This window comes from Eubalaena glacialis, chromosome 9 (genome assembly GCF_028564815.1).
Source record: "Eubalaena glacialis isolate mEubGla1 chromosome 9, mEubGla1.1.hap2.+ XY, whole genome shotgun sequence".
NCBI classification, from domain to species: domain Eukaryota; kingdom Metazoa; phylum Chordata; class Mammalia; order Artiodactyla; family Balaenidae; genus Eubalaena; species Eubalaena glacialis.
In genome coordinates, this window is record NC_083724.1 from 116,478,487 (window position 1) to 116,502,801 (window position 24,315).

Below are 24,315 nucleotides of genomic sequence, written 5' to 3' on the forward strand. Positions count from 1 at the left end.
TCACAAGTGTGACTGCCAAGAGAGATCTAAGACTACAGAGGAGATACTCCTGTCACTCAGTTCATGATTCGTTCCACTTTAACGTCACACTAGTTTCCACTCATCTTCCTCAATAAAGCAATTGTAATTCTAAGAAAGGCACACCTGCAGCAGGTGAGGCCCATCTCTCCTGGTAGAACACCTTGCATTCTTTCTGTGGGAGAGGAAAATGGGAGCCAGGGGCAGACACGTGACCCATGGCTTCCTGCTGCCTAAAGGAATCAGCCCAAATGGCTTCCACGCCGGGCTCGTAGCGACAACAGTGCACTTCTGGAGGCTCAGAGTACTTTCTGCAATCCACTCACACATCTCTACGGGCTGAATTAGGAACTGCATGCTTCTATGACACACTGTAGACAACTGAGGCGTGCAGCGAATGACCTGCACTTAAATTCACAGGAAGAACGAATATGAGAGCTGAAGGAAAGGAGGGTAACGACAAATACACAACCTCCTTCACTTCAAAGCGGGGGCTTCTGCAGTCTCATCAGGCTCATGTTCTAAAGGTTTGAGTAGGAGACACTCTGAGGATGAGGATGAGGATGAGGATGAGGAAGTGGAGAAAGAGGAGGAGGGAGAGGAAGTCCACAGGAGAGGCCCAGGACAATTTAAAATTTAGATTATTTCCAGACACCTCATATAAGGAAGTAAATCTGAATAGCAAATAGGGTAAGCTTTTGTTTTTTGTTTTAAAATTGGGATAAAACTAGGGTCAGGATTTGAAAACAACACCCCTGCCCAAGTCTTTTGAGATAGAACAGTTTACAATTTGGAAATGATGGATGAGAAAAAAGGTTGTTAAATTTTGAACAAATTTTCCTTTTGTTGTGAAAGGCTTGGATCTTAGTGTTTCTAACCTTCTTTCCTTTAGTAACTATTAGCCGAATATCCCTATCCTCTTACGGAATGGGGAATAGAGATTTTTCCCTCTAAAATAAAAATGTGTGAGGAGACAAAAGGTTTAATCTTTGGTAAGACTCAACTTGAGAGGCTCTGCTACACAGAAGCTCTGCTAGGTTGCAGCTGGACGGCAGGGTGAGACGGCCGCCCAAGAAGAGGGAGGCCAGAGCACATATGCAATGACCTCCACCCCGTGTTCCCCAAGCAAGAGTGCCTTTCTAGAGAAACTGAATCCACTGAAGAAAAGACCTGCAAAAATTCTGACATCTGGGGGTTCCCCAAGGAAGAAGCCAAGTCGCCGTGACCGCTCCACAGCACAACTCACCAGCTGGGCGGTGCTGCCGGAGCAGCTCTCAGCATCTGCTGACTGACTCTGAAATCAGCGCAGACAGCAAAGAAGCGTCAGGCTGTGCCGAAATGCTCCAGCATGAAAGAAACAAACCAAAACCAAAACCAAAACCAAAAGAGAAAAGGAGCTCGGGGAAAAAAGAAAAACCACCTGTAAATCTCATAACATAATGCATTCAGAGACAAGGGAATATATTGTATCCATGAAACGAGAACAAGATGCTATTTAAAAATAAAGGGACAGTCAGATGATGAAAAATAGCTCTGGGAAATTAAAAATATGAGTGCAAAACTTAAAATTTTAGTAGAAATGTCGGAAGATAAAATTAAGAAAATCTCCCCAAAAGTAGAACAAAAACATAGAAAAACAGGAGACAAAAGATGAGAAAAATCTGAGGAATAATCCAAGATGTCCACCACATAACTAATGATTCCAGAAAAAACAAAGGGGAAAAAATTATCAAAGAATCAATAAAAGGTAATTTTCTAGAACTGATAGAACATGAAACTGCACATTGGGAGGCCTATCAAGTGTGTCTGGTGAATAAAAATATCCAACAACTCACATTTCCACAAGATTTTATAAATCCCAGGATAAGAAGATCCTAAAAACTCCTGAAGACAAGACAGAGAAAACAGATATATGTCATGGACAGAAATAAGAACAGCGCCAACGGATATCAGAAGACACTAGAGCAATGCCTCCAAAATTCTGAAAGAAAATGATTTTCAGTCCAGAATTGTATACCCACACAATCTGCCATGGCATTATGATAGAGATTTTCAGAACTGCATGCCTTCCCAGAAAGCTGCTGGAAGATGAGTGAGGAGACAGACGCAGGATGCAGGACAGAGGAGGTAACAGGAGCAAAGTGGAGGGGAATGTCTAAGAAGACAGTGCAGAGCAAACCCAACAACCAGTCCAGAGTGAGCGGGCAGAAAGGGTCCGAGGAGGGTGGTCTCCTGGGGAAAAGACTGAGCTGACAGATTATCAGACACGTGTGACACTGCAGAAAGTTTTATATGACGCGGCTAGTAGAGGGTACGGGGAAAATTACATGGTTACACCTTTCGTTCCCCACCAGAAAACAACACAAAATTGTAAAAGGAAATATAGTTACAGTACACTCCTTGGCTTAGCAGGGAACAATATTTACATAGTCATAAAAATATAAACACCAAACACTAAAATAACTAATAAGTATAATACATCAGTATTTTGAGTGGTAAAAGGCCTAAATCCTAACCTACCAAAATAAAAGTCCAGGTAATGTTAGACTAACACATCAAGAAAGTCAATGCAAGATATGTGCTTTAAATATGAAGATAAATACCATAAGATAATTGCCCTATAAATACCATGCAAGATACCATGTAAGAAATGAAGGTGCTGTAGGAAGCAGGCTTAGGAGATAAGGAGGCGAGGGGTACGAATGAAGAATGCTGCTTTTCATGATGTTTAGGGCAGCTTAATTTTTTAAATCTATGTACATATATTACTTTGATTAAAAAATAACAATAAATATTTAATGAGTAATCACTCTGTGCTGGAACTGTTCCAAATGCTTTATAGATGATATCACTTAATTTTCACAATTCTATTAGGTGATACTATTATTATCCCCGTTTTAAAGATGAGGAAATTAAAGCACAGAGAGGTTAAGTAATCTGCCCAGTGTCTCACCGCTAGCAACTGATGGAACCAGGATTCAAATTTAGACAGTGTGGACTAAAATCTGAAGATCTTAACTTTGAAGTAAGCCAAGAAAATTTATAATCCATAATTTTGGAAAAAGCTATCTGATTTTCTTTCACCTACTGATAAACCTAGACAATCAAAACCAATCAGACTAACAGACATGAGTAAGGAGAAAGCATTTATTTTCTCATACCTAAAATCCTATATTTTTCTGTCAACAACAACAAAAAAACGCAGCCTAAACAGCAAGAGCAGCAGAAAAGGGAAAGTTGGAAAAAATTGCAGTCACACAAACTCTAGTTAAAAAATGACTAAGTTTCCTTGATATATGAATTTGTTGGAAAACCATTTATCAACAGCCTGTTTCCCTCCAGCAGAGTCCCTCAAGCCAAGAGCCATGTCATTCCCCTTTGACTGATTAATTAGCCAATCAGGGGACATTTTTCATTGTGAGGCATGATGGTTTATTCCAGCTAATGTTTGGTCTCTAATGGCGACACATTAAAGCCAACTCGGCTATTTTACCCTGTGGAGTGACCAAAAGGAAAGGATAGAAGATAAATCAAAAGAGCTCCCTTCAGTTTCCCTTCAGTCCTTAACAAAACCCCCAAGGAGCAAATGGCTGGAGGAAAGATCCTCTACCAATAAAGAGAAAAAAACAAAGAAAAGAAAGGTGGAAACGCGTTCAAGCCAAGGGGGATCCTTTCCTGTTTCTGAAGAGCAATAATTTATTCTCTGTTGATTAACAGACCACTGATAGAACAGGCACCAAAAAGTCAATATCTAGCTCTTCTTGCTTTTATCAAAAGCTGTGCTCAATAGAAAACTTAGCTCTGCGATGCTTCTTCCTCACTTGGAACGATTTCACCTGCGCTCTGAATTAGACAAGGCTAGCGAGGAACCTGATCGAAGGCACTATTTATACACCGACCTCACCACAGTCAGGCAGCTGCCCACTGTGCTCCAAGTTCTCTAAGCTTCTTACCCTTCTCCACGCCCCTGACAGGCACCAAAGCACAGAGAAGCAGACGCTCAAATATCAGCGGAATATGAGTCCCTACAGAGGACAGACGTGAGCAGTCACCTATGCAGGAGACAGGAGGCACACCTCAACCACGCTCAGTACGCTGCTGAGCACACTCGACAAGACGGGTCTAAGCAGCCAGTCTTGGCCGTGCAATTCCACTTGATTACAAACTAGCAGTCCGTGTCAGATGAGATCACAAACACGTCTCATTTGTCCTGAAGAGGATTTACCACCTCCGCCATCACGGTTACTATTTTGTGACTCTTGGATTCCTGCTAAGGAGAAAAATAAAGCAAAGGAGAAGGTACAGGAGTGTCAGGGCTTTTTGTTGTTATTGTTTGTGTTTTCAGCTATAAACAGGGTAAATCAAGGAAGGCCAAGTGAGATGACATTTGCACAAAAACGTGAAGGAGGTAGGGGGCAAACATTCCATGCAGAGGAGCCGCCAAGCACTGAAACTTAAGGCAGGAACACTCCTGAACTACTGGAGGAACAGCAAGGAAGCCAGAGTGACAAGAGCAGAGCAGGCAGGGAGAACCAGAGGTGAGCACGGCAGTGACAGTGAGAGCGCGTGTGAGAGCCGGGCAGGCGTGGGTGTGGTCACGCGGGACTTCAGGCCACTGTAAGGACTGGCCTTTTACTCTGAGTGTGACAGGGAAACTTGGGAGGGTTCTGAACAAAGTAGTGACATGATCTCAATCCCATTTTCAAAAGATCACTCAAGCTGCTCTGGGGAAAATACTCTGTAGAAAAGATTCTACGTATTAGATTCTCACAGATAACTTTTTACATCATGGTCAAGGTGTTTTTATGGCCATCTCCTCTAGCAGAGGACCATGAATTCTGAGAAGGAGCCGAGTCCTATTGTCCTGTAGCTTCAGCAATTAGAGTAATGACTGGGACACACTAGGTACTCAATAAACAATTACAGAATGGTTAAATGTTTATAACTTTGAAGTTTTTCCTGCTTTTCCATTAATAAGTACCAAGAAACTATACTTTCTGTGGAAGAGAAGAAAACAGAACTATACATAACCTGTAAGAGAATACCTTTTGTGTCTGCCTTCCAGAGTATCAATAGAAGTAAAGGTCATCATGTATACACTGATGTGTATAAAACTGATGACTAATAAGAACCTGCAGTATAAACAAACAAACAAAACAACTAATACTAAACTTTCATTGGGTTATTTGTATGGAAATATGTTAATATAAATGTTTCAGACATTACATGAAATTTCTAAAAATCTTATACGTTCTGGTATAATGTTATAAGTCATAATCCTAGTTATTACTTTAAAATGTATATCTCAGAAATAACTAATTTTCTTGTCAACTGCATTATTATGAACTTTCATCAAATCTTTAACTGTGGTCATTTTTAAGTCTTGTCATTTACAGACAGTTCTGGGTGTACTCTGATGCTTTTGTAAATATGTTCCTATAAAAGGGTTTCATCTTCAGGAAATTCATGGAAAGACTCTGACAAGTACAGGTTTCTGGTACCTGACTGTACTGCTGAACTGAATGAATAAGCATTTTCAGAACTCTAATGAAAAACTGATGAGCTCATAAAAGTGCTAACAAAAGATCAAGATAAAAAAAAAAATTAATTACATGGGACTGAGTGAACTGATGAGGATGAGTATAATTTTTGTGACTTTCTGGTTGAATTTAAAAAAAGAAAAAATCCCACAAGGACTCAGAGGCAAAGAATATACAAATCAATTTTCACTGCAAAGTAAAAGAGCTGTTACAGTGGAGGATTACTGGACTGAATGTCAGTATTATGACATAGTATGAGTGTGTTTCATGTTTGGTAATTGCAATCATTGTTGCTTTTGTTGTGGTCATCCATGTACAATGCTTGGTGTCAGTCTATTTATCTCTTGTAAAAATAAAATACAGTGTGTGTGGGAAAAAAAAAAAAAAAAAAATTATTATTGTTACCAGTGAAGCTTCAAATCTGTATACCTCCCTATCGCCATTAGATTGAGGTCTGGTATTAATTATTTTTCCTGAACTGAGCTTCAGCATTGCTGTATAAAATAGATGAGACGAAAAAAAAAAAAAAAAAAAAAAAAAGAAGTAAAGGTCATACTAGGTACAAAGAATCATCTTGGTTCAAAACTTAATATCCCTGGTAAACTATTTACTATTTTGTCTTAGTTTTCATATCTCCAAGGATGTCATGTTGCTTAGATGGATTTCAGTGAAAAGAAAGGATAGGATAATGGCGTCCTGATACCTCTTAAATAGACTGTCCCTCAATTCTCTTAGGCATTTGATTCTACTGGTAAATGTCTGCAAAAGTTAAATTTTCTAGGACCTCTCTAGATAATCGGTACTGTCCACACCCTCTTTAAATGGGAACATTTTTTATATCTCACTTAATCTCTGAAATTCACATTAAAAATATTTTCCCTTTCTAGTGCTAATGGAATCAGACTGATTTCCAGGATGATGACAGAAATAGTCCTGCTGGGTACAGGGGCATAAACTAGATGATCCTAAGGGTCTTTCTGTCCTTGGGATCCATTATCCTTATATGAACAAACAGACTCTAAAGGTACTAAAACACTATAAATCTTTTGGGACTAGCGACAGCACGAAATCCATTTTGAACATTTTGTTAACTTCACTACCATCATCTCCACGGATACTCAATAAACGATGACAATAAAAAGCTTCCATTTCAGTTTTCTTTCATTTTTTTAAAGCAATGAGTTCTTTACACTCTAAACAAATGCCTATACCTCTCCCCCAAATTGTACAGGACATCATATTAGAAGGAAGATTACCACCTTAGTCATTACCTATCTTAAATGTTAATTAAAACAGAATTGATGTGCTAAGAAGTCCTCTCTAATGGCTGTAGTGGCAAAATGACAACAAAAGCCTCTCTGCTAGAGAAATTTAAGGGAGGACTCATTGGCAATGAGTGGGTTTAGTCAGTACATTTATATTAAATGTCAGTCAGCACGTGACTGTGTACACTGGATTAAAATGTTCACATTTCTAAACGTCCAGTGGGAGTTATTAATCACCATCATAACTCTGTGTGTGTTAATTCCAGTGATGACAGTGCGCTTAGCAGCAGCAGCTCAGATGCACTGGGCACTTACTGTATGCTAGGGACTCTGCTAAGAGCTTTACATGGCTTGTTATTTCATCCTTGCTAGATATGTTATCACCCCCATTTTATGAAGGAAGAAGCTGAGACTCAGAGAGGTTAAATAACTTACCCCAAATCACACAGTCTTCAAACTACTCATGGGCTCAAATACAGGTTTATGAAACTCTGAAGTGTCTATTCTCAATACTATATTTCACTTAATGAGCCTCCTTTTAGAAGAAACCAGAGAAAAGAGAACATTTCATTAGATGACATCATTTCCTCCATCTCTTGGTTAAGATAATTCTACCAGGCTTACCATCAATGGATAATCACAGAACCGTAGAATGACAGGTCCTAGAAGAGCCATTTCAGTTATCTAGATAACCCCGCCCCCTGCCCCCGCCAAAGGAACGGCTTAAAACAAGAACAACCATTTCATTAGCACACTATTTCTTTGGGCCAGCAATTCAAGGAAAAGCCTGGCTGGCTGGGTCTGCCCGGGGTCTCTAACGTGGCTACTGTCAAAAAGGGATTAGAGCTGGCATAGCAGGGGGCTGGCCAGGCACTTCTTGCTCTTTGTGTAGACTTGGGTACCCGCATCATTCTCTGTGTCACGGTCTCTCCACGCAGGCTACTTTGGGCTCTGGGCTTTCTGACAATCTGGGGGCTCATGGCAGCTGGGCTGCTTACATGAAGGCTGAAGGCTTCAAGAGCAAGAATTTTAGCTGACGAAGCCTCAGAGGTCACACAGATCCCCACCGCTACACGCAAGTCACAAGCCTGCCCACCTGGAAGCGGAGGGGACTGGGCTCCATCTTCTGACGAGAAACCGGCAGGGGTCGATCTAGAAGAGTATGTGGAATGCGAGGCATCATTGAGGCCATCTTTGGAAAACAGAATCTACTACAAGAACATACAATTCAACACTCTCATTTTATAAATAAGAACATGAAGTTTACAGATAAAGTAGGGATATCCACAACAACTATCTTGACAGGATACCTTCACCTTGACACTCACCATTTCTAACAACTCTTTTAAGTCTTGAATCTCTAGGACAACTTGCTATTTTACCTCACTATTATTTAATTTCGTATTTGAACACATCAAACACTTTTCACATTCATCTCCTGGATAAAGACCATAAGTAGATAAAGTCAAAACTGCCCAAGTACATGAGAATAAGGAAGAGGAATCAAGTAATGTTCTTTCCTTTGTAGTCTAGGAAAATGTAAAACTTCAAGTCAAGTACCATTTCAAATGTGAGTATTTCATGTGTTCTCTTTCCTCCAGAATCAAAGAACCTTAGACTTGGAAGAGCTCACATGCACGTAGTTCAGACTCTCACCTATTACAGGAATCCCTCCAGGAAATTAACCACGAGGTACATCCTATCCAGCTGGCCAGCTCTGCTGGCCCATGCTGCTTCCCTTCTCTGAGTAGAAATCTTTCTGTGAATTTCATCCATCAGTACTAGTTCCTCCTCTGAAGTTTACCAAACAAATCTGTTCCTTTCCTAGAGGACCACTGAAACCATTCAAAAGTTCGAAAGTTCGAAGTCAGGATCTCTCTGTAGTCCAGGCAGAATTTCCTAAGTGCTCATCTGATTGTTCCTGTGTATAACATGCTTTCCAGATACCTCTATCCCTAATGCCATGCTCTGAACACATTCTTATAAAATATGGGACCCAGGCCTGAACAGAACAGTTCAAATACAGTCACCAGTGCAGAAAACACCCCAAACACCTGCTGCTTTCAGCTGCTTCTAAAGCAGCCCAAGCCTGCATTCAGGACAGTTGCCATACTGCATATTTTGGCTTAGGTTAAACTTGTGGTCAGGTTACATGTCCCAGGCTCTAAGTTAATTCTCATTCAACTGCTACCAGATTAATTCTTTCCAAGGATTAAATGAGACTTTACATATCTTCACAAAATTTCATCTATTTAGTTTTGGCCAAATGTCCCAGCTTAGAGAGATTATTTTGAATCTTGATTCTGTTATCAATGGTCAAAACACTTGGGACTTCCCAGTGGTTAAGACTCTGTGCTCCCACTGCAGGGGGCACGGGTTCGATCCCTGGTCTGGGAACTAAGATCTCGCATGCCATGCGGTGCAGCCAAAAAAAAAAAAAAAAAACCCAAAAAAAACACATGCTGACAAGAATTACTGACGTCATCATTGCTGGCAAAAAACAAACTATATAAATGTATTATTTATATAGTATTAATATTATTTATTAGTGTTAATAAATACATTATATTATTATAACAATTACATTATTAAAAATAATGTTATTTATTAGTATTATTTATATAGTAGTATATATAAATGTATTATTTAGCTTGTTTGTGGGCTTAGTTTAAATTTATCTCTGACTAAAAGGTTCTTCATCATAAGATTACCTTAAGCAAGCACTAGGCTGGAAAGCTGCTCACCTTTTGAATGGTGATACAGATCTGGGTGAGGCAGGAGGCAGAGTGAGAGAGGTTTGCAGGAAGTGGGGACATTCAAATTTAAGAGCCCACATCTGGTGAGCCATTTACAAAACTCAACCCAGTTCACAAATACGGGTTATGAACATGAAAATTCAGAACTAGTGAGAAACAGCCTTCATTTCAAAGGTGTTTCAAGTAAAAAATTTAAAAAAAAAAAAAAAAAGAGAGAGAGAGAGAGACTTCTTTTCCCAGTGATCTTCCCTCTGAGTTATTTAGGGTAGTCTACAGAACTAGAAGAAAGACTGGTCTAAAATACCCCACGAATTCAACCGCCCAAAAGAGAAGAGTCTGCTTGGAAGTTAGTTTTCAGATTTGACAATCAGCAAGAAATGGGAAAGGGGATTGGTGATGATTAATGAGAAAGGGACACAAACCACAGTGAAGTCATGCTTTGGTTCAAAAAGCAAAAGCTATCAGAGGAATGCACGGCAAGTGATCATTAGCCGGGTATCCTGAGAGAACATAAGAAATACATGGTTTCTAATTCAATCAGGTTATAAAGGTGAAGAAATTGACAATTATTTGGCCCAAAGCCTATGCCAGAAGCGTGTTGTTTAGAGAAACAAAGTAGAAATGCTGGTAACACACTCTCAGTCCTCGCTATGGTTTAGGAGTATTTTCTCTAGTGATAAGGCTGAATCAGGAAACAAGCTGGATAGAGGAAGGAAACTGGGAAGGTGGGGGAGGGAAAAAATGAGAGAAGGGAAAAAAAAAAAGGAGTATCAGGAAGTTCAACGAGATAGGAACTAACAGAATTTGTTTTTCAGTATCTCCAACTTCAACTTGCAACCAAGTGAGAAAAGACACACACACACACTTGTGCCTCTAACTCCCAGCAGGCACTGGCCAGCACAAGTACCCGCTGCGGGTCTCATGGGGCCCTAGTAATTTCAATTCAACATATTCAATCATTTCTTTGTCTCTGTAGGAAGTGCATACATCTCCAGTTTAGGCGTACTCCAATCCAGTTACTGTCTTCCCATGAATACAGTCAGAGTGTAGTCCCTGAAGAGACAGGAAGGCTTTAACTTCTACCGCAATGAAAAACAGTCAAGCCTGTGAAAAACTATTCCAGAGTGAAATGCAATGTTGGAAAACCAATTTCTGGCAAACAGGATTGATTTTTAAAAACATAAAATGGCAGAAGCAGACATTCATTCAATAATCCTTCCTCAAAAATCTACTATGGACACTAGTGGATTATGCTTGGCATTGGATTGAAATTAGTTGATGGAATTTTCCTGTTCTCAGAGAAGAGAGAGTTATTTACTGATCAAAACATTTCAAAAGGAAAAAAATACTTCAAATATCAACCGTGAAGCTATACAAGCCATGATTTTTAAGATGAGTAACAATTAAGTCCGTTTTTTTAAAAACAGAAGTACAATGAAATTTCAATTTACTGAATCCCTACCGTGTGCCAAGCACTGAACAGATCACACGCTGGGGACCCAGGAACAAGTACAGCATAAGTCCTCTCTCTTTAAGTAGGTCATTGTCCAGTGTATGTGACAGATGATAAAGTCCACATGTAAAAATACAGTGGATCGATTTCTTCATTAAATGTATAAAGGTCAGAGACAGAATAGAAGGCATAATTTAAACTTCATAAACGTGTCCTGGACATCTTGAGTTTAGTTTGGGTTGTTGTTTTGTTTTGATGTGAATTTCTTTTTATTTCTACATATTATAAGCAACTCGTACTACCCTCACAAAGAAAATTTTCATTTTAAGTGATTTTTTTTTGGATTGGGAAGAGTTTTGTTCTGTTTTGTTTTTATGCATAGTCCTGGATTTAAAGCTTCTTTCTGGTTCAAGGACTCCTGTGAAAATCAGATGAAAGCACTGGACTTTATATATCCAAACACACATGCACACAGAGCCACACACAAATTCTTTATGCAATTTAAAAGAGTTCACCAACCTCCCCATAATGAGTGTACCCCGAGACACTGCCCAAGGAGCTCTCCTATACTGACACATTACAGATGGCAAACCTGTCACATTATGATACACCCTGTATTTATATATCACTTTACGGTTTGATATACTTCCAGAATTACTAAAGTAAATGACTTAACCGATAGCCTTGGGCTTTAGAGACATCAAATGACCTGATTCTACAAGGCGTTCTCGAAAGACCCATGAGATAGAAGACATAAAATCTAGCATGGAAAAGTGCAGGAGGCAGGTCACTGAAACTACAATCAGCCCTTAAAAACCTGGGTATTGATCATGACTGATATGAGCGGACTGAGCATCAGACTGAGAGAGATCCAGTGATCCCTATACATGATATTCTATTTCAGATCAGATAATTCAATTGGCAGCAGTGATTGCTGGGGGGAGGGACTGTGGTGGAAGGAGTGTGGCTATAAATGCGGCCAGCGTGAGGGAGACGTTCGTGGTGAGGGAACAGTTCTGTGTCTGAATTCGACAGTGGTTACAGGATCCACAAACGTGATGACATGGCACAGAGCTACACACAGATCGCACCAACATCAGTTTCCTAGTTTTCATCTTGTATGATAGTTAATAAGATGCAACCCCTCTGTACTATCTTTGCAACTTCCTGTGAATCTATAATTATTTCAAAATTAAAAGTTTTAAAAAAACAAAAAGCAAAAAAAACCTCATGACTGGTATTAATTAAGGGCTACTAATGTTTTGGGGATGTGTACGTGTGTGTGTGTGTGTGTGTGTGTATTTAGATCATTCAGTTCATTTGAGAGACCAGAAAATACACAAGTAACATGGTATCTATGCTCCAGGAACTCAAGCTAGCTTGTTCTTAATTCAGCCTGCCTACAGCTCCAATGACAAAGTAAAATGTTCCCAAAGCTGGCCCAGGCATTTGGTAATATGCTTCCGAACCCCTAACAGTTCAACTCTGATTGAAGGCAAGGTAGTGACGTTTTGAAACTTAAACTATTATTTTCAGCAAAATGAGAATCATTTTTCCACAAAGTTCTGATAAAGTATTAACTATTTATGTCTCTGGCAAAATCTCAAATAAAATTGCTACATCATAACTAGATCAATAAAAATGCAGATTTTTTTTTTTTTTTTTTTTTTTAAACACAACAAAAGTTAATTAACATTGGCAGTAGTGTGGTATAGGGGAAAGAACACTGACTTTGGAGTCAGAGGGACCTGGATTTCAATCCCATCTGTGCCACTTCGGAGCTTGGTAACAAACCTTTCTGAGCCTCTCTGCAAGAAGGTCGATAATGATGCCTACTTCATAAGATAGTTATGAGGATTAAATAGAGAAATAAGTGTCTAGTACAGTGTCTGGCACACAGATGCTTAATAAAGCTGTGATTTCTATTATCGTAACAGCCAGGGGTTGTAGAAATCAGCGGGCTGGGCTTAATGTGAGCGGTATGATGCTCCCCAAGCCTGATGTGGACAACGCCCAAGGTTCTTTAAACCTAGATGCAAAGACAGGATCAATACCAGCACCTTATCCAAAGCACCCAGAGAGGTACTACCACTTTAACATTTCATACCACCATGGTTTCTGAGACTCCAGAATCTGACCTCCAGCAGCGCCTTGGCCTTGGCAATGCCAAAGATTAACTTGAGGCCAATGTTGCTATGGGGGTCAAGGGGGTAAAACAAAGCAATATTCCTTCCAGCTGAACACAGGAGCCAAAAGAGGTTGTGTTTTCAAACAGATCTGATCAAAGGACTCCAGCCCTCAGCTAGAAGGGCTGTTGTAATTAACATGGTAAGGTTTCTTAGCAATGGTTTACTTAGCAACAAGGAAGGTACAGGTATGCCTCGATAAAAGCGAACTCAATATATGAAAATCTATATGTGTGTAAAAGACAAACTTAAAAGTGACTGCTTTACAGACAGGCGTTTTATTTGGTGCCTAAAAAATGTGATTAGATTTAAGTACATATACACATGCAGGTGTATGTCAAATGTAAAATACTGCAGAGATAAAAGAAACGAAACTGAGTTATTTGTAGTGGGGTGGATGGACCTAGAGTCTGTCACACAGAGTGAAGTAAGTCAGAAAGAAAAAACAAATACTGTATGCTAACACATATATATGGAATCTTAAAAAAAAAGGTCACGAAGAACCTAGGGGCAGGACGGGAATAAAGACACAGACCTACTAGAGAATGGACTTGAGGACACGGGGAGGGGGAAGGGTAAGCTGGGACAAAGTGAGAAAGTGGCATGGACATATATACACTATCAAACGTAAAATAGATAGCTAGTGGGAAGCAGCCGCATAGCACAGGGAGATCAGCTCAGCTCGGTGCTTTGCGACCACCTAGAGGGGTGGGATAGGGAGGGTGGGAGGGAGGGAGACGCAAGAGGGAAGAGATATGGGGATACATGTATACGTATAGCTGATTCACTTTGTTATACAGCAGAAACTAACACACCATTGTAAGGCAATTATACTCCAATAAAGATGTTAAAAAAACAAAACAAAACACTGCAGAGGCCCCATGCGCTCCCTGCGGCACATGTGGCAGTGTGACCAGCAGCAGCGGCATCGCCCAGGAGCTCCTCAGAAATGCAGAATCTCAGGTCCCACCCAGCCCTTGTGAAACAGAACCCACAGCTTAACAAAAGTCCCAGAGGATTTGTGTACACATGAGGATTGAGAAGCCCTGCTCTAGGCAATAGTCCTGACACTACAGCCAGAGGCTCCACCTGCAGAGTTACCCGTCAGGGCCTCTACTAGTGGTTCTCAATCCTTACTCCTCATTACATGGTAGAATAAACACCTGAATCATCTGGGTAGGATATTTTTTCTTTTAATTAAAAAAAACAAAAACAAAACAAAAGGGCTCTCTCTTTTTTTTACATGCTGATGCCCAAACCCTAACCCAGACTTTGGATTTCATTGATCTGGGATGGGACCCTGACAAGAGCAGTTTTTTTAAAGCTCCTCAGCCCATTCTCGTGCAACCGTGGTGGAGAAGCGCTGCTCTAGAGCAGGAGCTGCACCTTGATAGAACACAGCCTCTCCACCAAGCAGGATCTTAAATGCATCAGCAGAATGAGAGATTAAGATGTGCCTGGATATCATTCTTGCACAAAACACAGAATTATATCAAGGTTGGTCTTCTCCACACCAAGTGTACCAAAATAGATTTTCCCTGGGCTAGTACTAGGGAACTGTTTCTGGAACTCCTCAAATACAGGGGAACGGCTCACTTTAACAAGATCATAAACGACTATACCGCCAAAAAGTCAAGTACCGCGCAGTGTTGAAAAACCTTATGGCACCCAACACCAGTAAGTCCTCAAATAGATGGCGATCAGAGGATGAGAAACCTCTCATCTCCTATAACGAAAAGCTTTCCTGTGCTTACCACATAAATTCTTTTAAAGTTCTACCAGAAGCCCATAAATAATATTTCCTTCCCTGATCTGTTCAACTGTACAATTTCAAAGAGGATGCTGGAGAGAGAGGACGCGGGCTGGGGGCAACGAAGGCTGGCAGCAGGGAGAATCAAGTAATCCAAGAAGGCAAGGATTCGGGAAAGCCGGTGCAGTGGGAATGCACGACCGACCAGGAGAGCTGGGACAGAAAGACAGTCGCTGGGGGCCCAGGGAGGGGCGTGGGGCTGAGGTCAAGGTGCAGGGTGTTGCCAGGTGGGGCTGTTAGGGCAGAGCAGAGGCTCAGAGAGCATCCCTGAGGGTACTGAGGACGCTGGACGGAGGGGAAGACTGAGATAAGCCAGGGGTGAAGTCCTTGGTGAGCCAGGCAGAGGGCCTAACCCACATCCCACAGGAACCAGGGAGGGGCGGAGCAGAGCTGTGACCAGAAGCTGGGTTGTCTGATGACCCTGAACAGCCTCCTGTGAATGAAGCATCCAGTGTGGCCTGAAGTCGGGACGCCCCCTCCCTAATGACCCACCTGCCTGGACATAACTCAGCAGAGCTGCAGGCACTGCCGCTCAGCAGGCCCCGGGGCCCAGGCCTCCCTCCTCTGTCCTCACGGCTACACATGCAGGGGCAGAAAAGTGCTGAAAGACTAGGAGTTTGGTCCTAACCTACAAAGGAAGTCACCAAACAAAATTTCCAATAACTGGTAATTCTGAAGTCTTTGAAAATTATACTAAGTAACAAATAGCTACCATCCTGGAAAATTTTCTGACAGTCTGGAGAAATGTCAGAAATAAATGAAACACGTCTTTTTTGCTCTGTAGTCATCAGGGCCTTGACTAGGAACCAATAAAGGAACGTGAGTATGACACATCAGATTAGTCGAGTGACAGTTACCATAGCTAGTGAGAGCAACCATATATTTCAGATTTTCATAGATATCAATAAGATCAATTTTAAATATTTTTATCCCATTATCTCCAGAAACGCATATTCTAAGAATCCTAATATTCTGATATCCAAACGACGTCCAGGGCTGTCTCTTACAGTTGGAAATGGCACAAAGAACTTTGTGCTGTATTACAGAGCCCAATTTAATAGTTAGGATCATGAATTATGGATGCACCCCATTCAGGGTACAGTTTAGTCACTCGATTCTTGTCTTCTAGTTTTGAAACAAACAATATTGTACAATGGAGGAAATACCACATCTAAATCCCTTCCAGGTTCTCCATGCCGATCCAACACTGTCTCAAAATGCTGTTCAAGTGGAAGAGCCCGGGACTGCGCGTGAGTCTGACAGTCTGCCCCACAGCCAGTACTCCAGAGAGCCACGCAGTCTGAGCAAAGCGGGCAGCATCGCTGCTGCAACGCCGCCCTCTCTCGTGCAGATGGGAGAGACGCTGGCCCCTTGGAATCTACCAGCAACAGGCATTCTTCCCGGAGGTAGTCTAGTCCTCACACCAGGCGGGGAAAAACCCCAGATAACACACATTCTTTTTAAAGTTCCTTATAATACATATCATCTATCAAGTATTACTATTAAGAGGATACCATTTAGCCTTTGTATGAAGCCTCTAGAAGTTTTTTTTGGTAACTTTGTCTGGAAAGTACTATCAGTAATAAATATACATAGTTCTATACACCACTGAAAAATCAATCGTATGTGGTTTAATACCTCGGGAGTCTTCTTATTCTGTCTTTTCCCAAAAATGCAGTCAAGATCTGTTTGGCTCCGAGATGAGAGATCCTTCCCTAGAAAAACATGATGCCTTCAGTAATACATTCTTTCTAAAATAAGGAATACAAATATAAACTATGAAACTCCTGAAAGCAAGATGGGTTTTGGAAAAGAAATAAACAATTTTGTAAACTACTGACCTTCTGTTTCCCCTTCACAGATTACTGCAATTAAATAAATTTAAAAATCACTTAAAAATCAAATAAGTGAACCAGAACCCTTGACTTTCTCTTAATGTTAGAAACAGCCCTGAGCATGGAGATCGAGAGGAAAGCTCAATTCTAAAGCAGCTCTACTACTGGTATGCCTTCAAGGTATGATTTCTGGGCCTCTGGGCTCCCCACTTAGAAAATAGATCCCGTTTACTTCAAGGAGACATGAGCTACTTACTTAGGATTATGAAATGCAGGATAAAAAAAATGCTGCTAAGAAACATAGCTCCAAAACCCCACATGAGCACAGGAATGAGAACATACTGCATTTGACACAGAGAAGCTCAATAATTAATTGAATGAATGAAATTCTTTTTAATAAATGCAAATAAAATTCATTGCATTAGGGTGAAAGGGTTTCAGATTTTTCTCTTTAAATTTTTTTACTGTAATAGCTATATCATTTTTAAATAAAAGGATACATAATAAGAGTCGGAAATTAAATGGCTTCTGGCAAAAACAGCGCCCAAAGGATCCTTGATTCTTATTAAAAACCCTAAACTCTTTAACTTAATTTCAAACCCACAAACCAACTAATTTAAAATTCACTTCTACGGAATTTCCACTTCTACCAATAATACCCTGTGAGCAGCGGACCAAATCTAGTCCCATTTGTCAACTTCATGGTAAGTGTATTCTAAAATGTAACTACTACATATAAAGTCTTGAGGCTCTGGGGGAGTGAGGCTCTGGGTTAGACACCAGAGTCTTTGTTCTGAGTTCCACTGTCACAGACCCACTTATCTTCTTGGTTTCCGGCAGCAAACTGACTTGGCAAAGTACCGTCATGACCCAGAAGGGTTCTAGTTCACTGACTATCACTGGGGCATTCAAATATGATATTGCTCAGTGACTCCATGAAATTAAAAAAAGAAACACCCTTCGATTTAATGCAAACCCAGGCGCCAAAACCAGTTTCCTAGGCTGCAGTACCAGACTCATGGGTCCGGTCAGTGCAACCTGTTCCTGCCAGGAGGACAGGCTCGTGCGTGGCTCTGGGCTGCTCTCGCCTCTCTTCCTGAGCTGGAAATAAATGAAGCTTCCTGGTTCTACCTGGTTATTACGTAGAACCCAGACAGAAGACCCCAAAGGAAAGCTACTCAAGAGCAAAATGAAGCCTATCCCAGATGGGAACTCAGAAAATGAACCAGAAAACTGGGGAATAAAACTGGTGGGGAGAAGTGGGCAACGTTCGTGAGGTCTGAGATCTATTCCAAGCTTTGCCCTCGGCAGAGCCCATTCTGCACAGCAGAGCACATTCGGGTGGCAGTTTCTAGTTCAGAAAAAGGAGTTGTACTGAGTTCAAAATACGTGGCACAGCCACCCATCCCTAAGCTAGCTCCTGAAATGGAACAGATACCCTAAAAGAAATGCAAATGACAATCACTTTTACAGCAACTGAACTAAAAGGAATGCTGGAGGGATTAAGGAAGGGAGGGTACATGCAAGATGACAATTCTAAAACAGGATGTCAAAACATGAACACGCGGGCTTCCCTGGTGGCGCAGTGGTTGAGAGTCTGCCTGCTAATGCAGGGGACGCGGGTTCGAACCCTGGTCTGGGAGGATCCCACATGCCGCGGAGCAACTAGGCCCGTGAGCCACAACTACTGAGCCTGCGTGTCTGGAGCCTGTGCTCCGCAACAAGAGAGGCCGCGATAGTGAGAGGCCCGCGCACCGCGATGAAGAGTGGCCCCCGCTTGCCGCAACTAGAGAAAGCCCTCGCACAGAAATGAAGACCCAACACAGCCAAAAATAAATAAATAAATAAATAATTATTTAAAAAAAAAAAAAAAAAAAAAAAAAAAAAAAACATGAACACGCAGTGATGAAAAACAAATCTAGAATCAAAGGGAAAGCTGTCAAGCTAGTAGAGAATGTACCAATGAAGGCACAAGTGTTTCTAAAGTTTTGGTGACGGGTTCTCGTATCAGAAATGTCTATCCTTTAGCAAAGTTCACTTAAGTAAATGTAGAAACCAGGATTGTTACAGGCCTTGTTCTGGATTTGATCTGGAAAACAAAACACAGAGAAGAATTAACAGAGACCAATGGAAAGGAACTTAAAGGTAGATAAAACTGTGAAGATGGAAGTGATGTTGAAATAGTTATTAGTTAATGGTCCTGGCTGAATAGTTTATAAATGTTATAAAATTATGGCCAGTTTTGAATAAAATATACATATTAAAAATGAGTTTGAAAGTTATTGGCCTCAGTTCTGAATGACGGTCAAATCACAGCAAATACTGTTGATAAACTTGTCTCTTAGAGAAAATGACAATCAAAAAATTGAACAGAATAGGAAGTATATGTTATCTGCCTGGATTTGGTTTATTTATCTACCAGTCTTCAGTTGGCCGTAACATTTCAAGAACCAAGGAAAAAAGGTTTTAGTAGCCAAGCTGATGTAACAAAGTCCATGAAAGGATGATCTGATACTTTCAGAGACCAGCACTTTATTTATGATCATTTTAGCTGTTTTTCTCATCATGAGGATTATCAGGTGTTCCTGTCTATCAGTGCAGCAAATTGGAAGAGAGGAACATGACCGCAGCCAGACACCCTTACAACACCAAGAAGTCCATATGGGAAGCAAATAAAATGATAAAAAATAAACGTAAGAACTTAATAATCATGGAAATTTGGAACCTCTTAGTTTAAGGACAAAAGTCACATGGAGCCCAACAAGTGCTAAGGCGAAAACTGTATTATAGCACTGTATTATATCCAGGACTCAAAAAACTGAGTTTTTCTACTCAGAGTAAAGGGGCAAGGGTAAGGAAATGGAGGTTTGAGAAATATGTTTGTTAAATAAAAAACACTGAAGGGTTACGTAGGTAGCTTCACTTGCTTAGAAAATGTATTTGCATTCCCCAATCAAGAAGGATAAAACAAACGATATTATATTCTGTTTTTGTTTTTTAATGAAAACACATAGGACTGATAATAAGCGTAGGACAGAAGATTAAGGAAACTTCACTGAAAGGGTAATAATGTGAGAAAATCAGGAAACCTGAGAGAATCAGAGCAGGGGGTGAAATAAGTGAGACCCTCACAACCAATAATAAGACAGTCGGAACTTTTTAAAAGCCTGCAATGGTGCTACTTCACAGTTAAATGTCAAAAGAGGCAGAGTCAGAAGAGGAAAGGGAACACACATCCCCCGAGCCTCACTGCAGGGAGCCAGCCTGGCCAGGACACCACAGTCCGCGCCCAGACCAGACGCCGACCACGGGGACACGCGCTATGAGCGTAGTTCCCTTGTCTGAGAAGTGAAGTATCACAAATTGTCACAGGAATAAGAAGCCTGGATAAATTACCACAGTGAAGCCACACAAGTACAGTGTACACAACCTTCCACCCACCCACTGCATGACTGGGAGCAACAAGCAATGCTCTCTGGACAACTTCTCACTGTATAATGTTAAAAACCTCGAAAACGGCTTTGGAGAAATTTATATTTTCCCTATTTTTTTTTCCTCTGCAGATATGGCCTTGCCAAACATTTTCAAATTAAAAGAAACCACTGTTGAAGTTAGGCTTTTAAACAAATATGGATGAAATTAACATTTTGAAATTATGTAATAAATGATGTCAAATTTAAATTATAAACTTAGGACTAGAGAAAGGAATAATTATGTATCAGAACTAAAATGCTACAGCCAATATTTAGGCAGTAACAAATTTTACAATGCTATTTGCTACTGTAACCTCTCTGAAGTGAAATTTTTATCTTCACTCTTCACACCAAGCTAAATAAAATGCCATCTTTCCATGTTTTAGTTTCCTGGACCATAGATGGAGTTACCATATGAATCATCCTCATTAAATAAGTGAGTTAGTTACTGTAACTATGAGCATACCCATGGGCAAAAATCCTTATCATCCACTATGCTGAACAATCAAAATGTCCACACAACGGCATCATTTCTGGTAAGTTCTAAAGCACAACCTATTTTAGAACCCAACAATGACTTAAAAATCTTTCATTTCACAGAAATGGAAACTGAGGCTAAAAGAAGGGAAGCGGTTAAGTGATTTGTATGAGACAGTCATGGCCAGAATCCAGTTTCCTGTGGCCTAAGATAGTCCTCCTTGGAGGAAACTGAGAGTTTATCATTCACATCCAGTGACAACAGCTGCTCTACAAGGAAAGATTTCTTTCAGTAAGTTAAAGAACTTTAAAATAAACGTTTGGGGGACTTCCCTGGCGGTCCAGTGGTCCAGCACGGAGGCGCTTCCACTGCAGGGGGCATGGGTTCGATCCCTGGTCAGGGAACTAAGATCCCACATGCCGCGCGGCACGGCCAAATAAATAAATAAATAAAATTAAAAATAAATAAGTAAATAAAAATAAACTTTCATTGTGGATTGCTGAGATGGACGGTAAATGATTATTTTCCTCACTACCTGGATTTCTGCCTCCCTCTATCTTTTCTATTTATTCCCAATCTGCAACTCCTCTATTTTCCACTCAATCTTCTCTGCTACCTTTGTGACAATATATGTTGAATTACCTTCCCTGCATACCAATGCCCCCTGCTCCCCAAACAAGGCTAATAAATAAGCAAACTTCATTTTAAAAGAGAGAAAAGGAAAGCACAACACACCAAGCAGGTTGATAGGGTCACCTGGCAAGGGGGTGGCTTAACTAGAAACAGAAAGGAGATACTCCCGGCATCCATTAGATTAAAGTAGATTAAAGAGGTTTATCCCGGCTTCAGCAAATGCTTCAGATGAAATCATGCATGTAGTCAGGTACTAAAGGAAAATGAGAAGATTCCATTCCCAAAAGTCAAAGCTTAAAAGGCTGCCGTACTACCCACAAGTCACAGCGCACTTTTAATTTCATGTTTGCTCAGCACCCCTCCCGCTGTATCTATTTTTTTTTTTTTCCTATAGGGTCTAATGAGAAGGAGGGATATTTAAAGGGTTGGGCATGAAGTGACCATTTAGCCTCTCCCAACAAGGACAGAGGGGCCAACAAGGATTGTTTTCTGTCGTGCAGCAGGTCAGGGGTGGAGAGGAACCCTGCTCAGAAGCCATACAGGAGAACGACAAAGAAGGTTCTACCCTGACAGAAAGAAGAGAGGCTAACACGACGAGCCAGACAAGCCATACCTGCCGGGACAGGGAAGGGGAAGCCCCAGTCTCTCCCTGCACGCGTCCCCGAAGCTAATCGGCTCTCTCCTCCCTTCAGCTCTGCCATGAGCCCTCCCTCAAACCAAACCCAGTCTACCTTTTGGGGTCCTGGCTCCACATGAGAGCCGCCATCAACAGTTTAGAGTAGTGGGAATTCCAGTGCCCACTGCTATTCAGCGGCGTTCTAGGTGTCAGGGAATTCCCAATCATGCCAACGAGACTAAAGCAAAGACACGTGCTTTTCCTGGCATACAGAGGTAGCAACATACGTCCACTCTCCCACAGACGAACCATCAAATGGTGACTAGATAACACAGTTATCATACTTACACTTTAAGTATATTAATGTGATAAATAACGTTTTGTGCCTGAAAAGTACACAGCACACAACACTGTTCCATGGGAAAACATCTGGGGAGTTGATGAGTTCAAGTTAAATGGTTTCTTTCCAATACAAGACTGCCACCTAGTGGTTAAAGAGGACACCTGCACCCACGACTGACCGTGTAGGTACAGCACTGGGAAGGGAGTGGGGAGGTGGTGATGAAGGAAGACATGTTTTCTAACACTATTTTGGCAATGACCATGGAACACCTAAGTTAACACTACATGAAACACAGAAACGGTGTGGAATAATAGAAGAGTCAACTCGGGAGTGAGATTTCTCATACTGGAGATCTCAACATGGCACATAATTCTCTAAATTGGCACATTTTAGGAGCGGTTCAACACCAACATTAAGCTCTGAAAAACAGGAAAATGTAACTAAAAATGTTGAGCGATAAATTAAAATTTTCTGATCTAGCCACATAAAATCCCTTTTCTCCTCTAAACAGCATGTTAGCTTCCACACTCAGCTTTTTACCAAAGGACTTGTACATAGTCTAAAGCCGAATCTGGGGCCCACCTCAGAACGAATGAGTCTGCATCTGCATCCTAACAAGACCCCCGGTGACTCACAGCAAGAGCTGAACCGTCAGTGTTGCTTTAGATCAATCCAGTCAGCGCGGCCCTCCTTCCCCATTTTGTAAGTAAAACAAGTGATGCTGGTGAAGAGCTAAAAATGCTTTAAGAAATCCAGTGTGAACACAGAGATTTCAAACAAGTAAAGAAATGCTTAATTTTACCTTTTGTGAATTTCATATAATGAACACGGTTTTTGGAGATTTTGGACTTCTCTTCAAGGCTGAAAGATTTCTTTTCCTTGTTGTCTGAGGAGTCTTTTAAAAAAGCATGAAAAGCATTACATTAAACTCTCTGCATTCCATTCTCATTCTCTTACAGTGACACAGTCTTATTTAAATAAAATCCTACGAGCCCTATTATTTATTACTGAACTCTAAAAATGATTAGAACTATTCTTAAACTGTGTACTATGGATCTGGCAGGGCTATTCTCCAGAAGTTTATAACATCCTGGAGGAAGAGAAATGAAAACTTGTGTTCACACAAAAAACGTCCACACGAATGTTCATGATAGCTTTATCTGTGATACTAAAATACTGGAATTAACCCAAAATTCCTTCAATGGGTGAATGGCTGAGCAAATTCTGATACTCCCTTATATGGGAACACTACTCCACAATAAAGGGGAAGGAGCTGTTGATACTGTGCAACAACCTAGATGGACTTCAAGGGCATTATGCTTAAATGAAAAGGTCAATCTACATACTATATGATCCACTTAGACTATAACATTCTTGAAACGACAAAACTACAGAGATGGAGAACAGATGAAAGGTTTCTAGGGACAAAGATGAAAGTGGAGTTTGGAGGTTGGAGGGGTGGAAGGTGGGTGTAAATACAAAAAGGCATCATGAAGCAGCTCTTTTGTGGTGATGCAGCAATTCTATATCTTGATTGTGGTGGTGGCTACATGAAATTATACATGTGATAAAATTGTACAGAACTACACACACACACACACAAATAAATGAAGGCTAAAAAAAATAGTGAAAACTGAATAAGGTCTGCGTTCTAGTTAATAGTCGACATGAGTGTCAATTTCCTAGTTTTGATGTTATGCTACGGCTATCTTAGATGTCACCGTTGGGGGAAACTGGGTGAATGGTATTCAGGACTCTTTCTACTACTATTTTTGCAATTTTCTGTAAGTCTACAATTGTTTCCAAATAAAAAGTTCTTTTAAAAAGTGAATAAAGGTAAGAGAGATTAATGATAATCAAAAACAGATCAGAGATGATAATCAGGTAGAGCGTGAAGGAGCAGAGCTGG

At 40.7% G+C, this 24,315-nt stretch overlaps 1 protein-coding gene across 3 annotated transcripts in view; it reads right to left on the reverse strand.

Annotated features, from left to right (window-relative positions):
* PINX1 (PIN2 (TERF1) interacting telomerase inhibitor 1) overlaps positions 1-24,315 on the reverse strand; it is a 77,312-nt gene that overhangs the window by 35,769 nt on the left and 17,228 nt on the right. For 2 of the 3 annotated variants that reach the window (XM_061200759.1, XM_061200761.1), the window contains exons 5-6: positions 23,209-23,301; positions 16,667-16,743 (exon numbers count right to left, since the gene is read on the reverse strand). In XM_061200759.1, coding sequence (XP_061056742.1) covers positions 16,667-16,743; positions 23,209-23,301 — 170 coding nt within the window. The remainder of the gene's footprint in view (positions 1-16,666; positions 16,744-23,208; positions 23,302-24,315) is intronic. The other variant, XM_061200760.1, reaches the window with a different exon arrangement.